General features: G+C 45.8%; 1 protein-coding gene across 1 annotated transcript in view; it reads left to right on the top strand.

Moving 5' to 3' along the window:
• ADSSL1 (adenylosuccinate synthase like 1) overlaps positions 1–3194 on the top strand; it is a 52958-nt gene that overhangs the window by 47649 nt on the left and 2115 nt on the right. The window contains 1 exon segment of the mRNA XM_015408585.1: positions 766–915. Coding sequence (XP_015264071.1) covers positions 766–915 — 150 coding nt within the window.

Below are 3194 nucleotides of genomic sequence, written 5' to 3'. Positions count from 1 at the left end.
GTGTGGCCTTATGACACACTTCCGGTGATGTCAGGGTGTGTGGCATATGCTAATGAGTTATGCTAATGAGTTCCCCTAGCTCTTTTTTTACGAAACGACCCCTGGAGACCAGCAAGGAAGTCCAGGGTCGTGATGCAGAGGCCTGTTTGTCTCTTGCTTTGGAAACCTTACAGGCTTGCAGTTAAGTTGACTGCAAGTTGACAGCACTTTCTGTCACCAGTTCTTAGTGACGCTTTGCCCTCCGTCCCCCCCCCCAGAATGGTGCTGCTGCGTGCTTCTACCATTCGCCTAGCAAGGCGATGACATATTTGTAACACCGATGCCAGGATTTTGAAAACAGAACACCCGTCTTCATTATTTTCTATTTTAAACTGAGGCTCTGTTGCTGTAATTCATTTTTATCTTTCCCACCCGTCTTTTTCTATTTCACTTGACAATTTTACTACTGCTTTCACTGAAACACATTTGACTGTAGCTCTTCTAATTTGGGGCCTACTTCTTATTGTGTTAATGGTCTTTGTAAGCTCCCTCGGGAATATTTTTGGAAGTGTGGCATTAAATAAAACACAGTCTCCCCAAGAGCAGCTAATGGATACAGACGTCCCTTTCGGCCTAAACATTTATTTTCTTGACAGCAACTAACAAGTGGCTGTTGCCAACCCAACGTTCTGTTTTATAATAATAATAATGCCAAATGTTTGTATACTTTTTCAGCGTCAGATTGTGTTCCGATTTCACACTTCTTGTCTTTTTTTAAAAATAAAGCTAACCAAGAAATACTGCAGAAAGTGGAGGTGGAGTATGAAACGATGCCAGGCTGGAAGATGGACACGACGAATGCCAGGAAATGGGAGGAACTCCCACCGAAAGCACAGAACTACATTCGGTTTGTGGAAAACCACGTTGGAGTGGCAGGTGCGCTCCCTCTCCTCTCCCAGGACAGCCCTGTTCTGTATAAATTACTTTATTTAATTCATTTAATACCCCCCACTCTTCTCCCCAGTGGGGACCCAACGAGGCGTATGTCATTCTCCACTCCTCCATTTTATCGCCACAACGACCCTGTGAGGTAGGCTAGGCTGAGAGAGCGCAGTTGGCCCAAGGTCACCCACTGAGTCTCCGTGGCGAGACTCATTACGTGGAAGACTTGAAGTTGGCCAGAAACGTTGCCTTTGGCAGGATTTGGTCAGGCTAAATGAGTGATTCCCAAATAGGGGGGCCCAGTACCCTGCGATGATCTAGTTCTGTCAAGGGCCAAACTGGATGTGAATGGGGCGAGGGAGTAATTGGGACACAGTGGTTCCCACACCCCCACAAATATGTAAACATACATTCAGATTAACATGGGGAATTAGCTTGCGTGTCTGTGCAGGGTACACAAAGCCGACATCCTTTACCTAAAGAGGTGGCTGTGATTAGCGGGTTTTCAACTGGAAAGGGATGACAGAGACCTGATTTAGAAGGAGTACAGAGTTTATTGAGGGATTTAGCACAATAGTGTAAAGTAAAGGTAAAGGTTCCCTTGCTCGAAAGCCAGTCGAATCTGACTCTAGGGTTGCGGTGCTCATCTCCGTTTCAAAGCCGAAGATTCACAATCCTGCCTAGTTCTTACCACCCTGAACAACTTCGTGTCATCTGCAAATTTAGCCACTTCACTGCTTACTCCCAAATCATTAATAAATAAGCCTCGGGAGTTGGTGGATGCTCCTTCACTGGACGTTTTCAAGTGGAGGCTGGACGACCATCTTTCGGGTATGTTGTAGGTATGTAGGGCTACTTTCAGCTATCCTCCTGCAGAGTGCAGGGGGTTGGACTAGATGACCTGCAAGTTTCCTTCCAACTCTAACATGCTATGATTCTATGATTCTAAGTTAAAAAGCATCGAACCGAGTACTGATCCTGTGGTACCTCACTGCTTACCTCACTCAACTGAGAAAATTGTCCATTTATATTCACTCTCTGTTTCCTATTAATTAGCCAGGGTTTTTTTATCCACAAAAGAACTTGTCCTTTTATCCCATGACTATTGAGCTTACTTAGGAGCCTTTGATGAAGAACTTTATCAAAAGCTTTCTGGAAGTCAAGGTAAACAACATCTCTTGGGTCCCCCTTATCCAACATGTGTGTTCACCCCCTCAAAGAACACTAACAGGTTAGTGAGACAAGATCTTCCCGTACAGAACCCATGCTGAGTCTGCCTAGTTTTTGTTCATCAATGTGCCTACTAATTCTCTCCTTAATAATGGTTTCCACCAACTAGCCCGGTATCGATGTCAGACTGACTGGCCTGTAATTTCTCAGATCCCCTCCGGAACCCCCTTTAAAGATGGGGGTGACATTAGCTACCTTCCAGTCCTCAGGAACGGAGGCAGATTTTAATGAAAGATTACATATTTTTGTCAGGAGACCCACAAGTTCACATTTGAGTCAGCTTTTCTGTTGCCTGTACCCTGATATCGGTTTCTCAGTGTTAATATCAATTGTGTCTTCCTTTCCACAATCTCAGACATGTCCTGAGGTGATCCAAAAATGTAGCTTTTGCCTCAGGGCTGCTTTCAGGGTTACACATCCTCCAGGAAAGCTACTACTGAATGTTGGATATCTCCCTCATCAAATTTTAGACAGCTGCCCACAAAAGCCCTGTATATGGTGAGACTGTGTCCTGTCAGATATGCAGATTCTAACCTCTGAGGTTGTGGATACACATCCATATGAAGGGGTGGTGGTTGTAGCTTCTACTTTTATCCACTATGTATTCTAATCCTGGCTACAAGGGTGTTAAGGGCGAGAATCTGGTGTTGGTGGGAATAAGGAGAGCAGCCGCAACGTGGCAGAAGCTCGGGTTGCTGCAACACTAGGCTGGATTATCAATTCTAAGGAGTTCGATGCTGAGTCCAAACTTGAGGCTGCATAGGCTTGGGGTGCCGCAGGCATGCAGTTTGCTGCCAGAGGATGTTTTGATGGCCACAGGAATAGTCAGCTTTAAAAGGGGATTAGATAGATTCATGGAGGATGTCTGTCAATGGCTACTAGCCATAGTTTCTGAGGGGAACCTCCACATTCAGAGGCAGAGCCAGGAGGCAACATCAGGGGAAGGCCTCGGCCTCTATGCCCTGTGGTTGGGCACTGTGTGAGGCAGGATGCTGGACTAGATAGGCCACTGGTCTGATCCAGCAGGGCTCTTCTTATGTTCT

Source organism: Gekko japonicus, unplaced genomic scaffold, assembly GCF_001447785.1.
Source record: "Gekko japonicus isolate JY-2015 unplaced genomic scaffold, Gekko_japonicus_V1.1 scaffold1419, whole genome shotgun sequence".
In the NCBI taxonomy this organism is placed as follows: Eukaryota; Metazoa; Chordata; class Lepidosauria; order Squamata; family Gekkonidae; genus Gekko; species Gekko japonicus.
The sequence above is the reverse complement of the archived record's forward strand: the minus strand, read 5'-3'. Positions and strand labels throughout refer to the sequence as shown.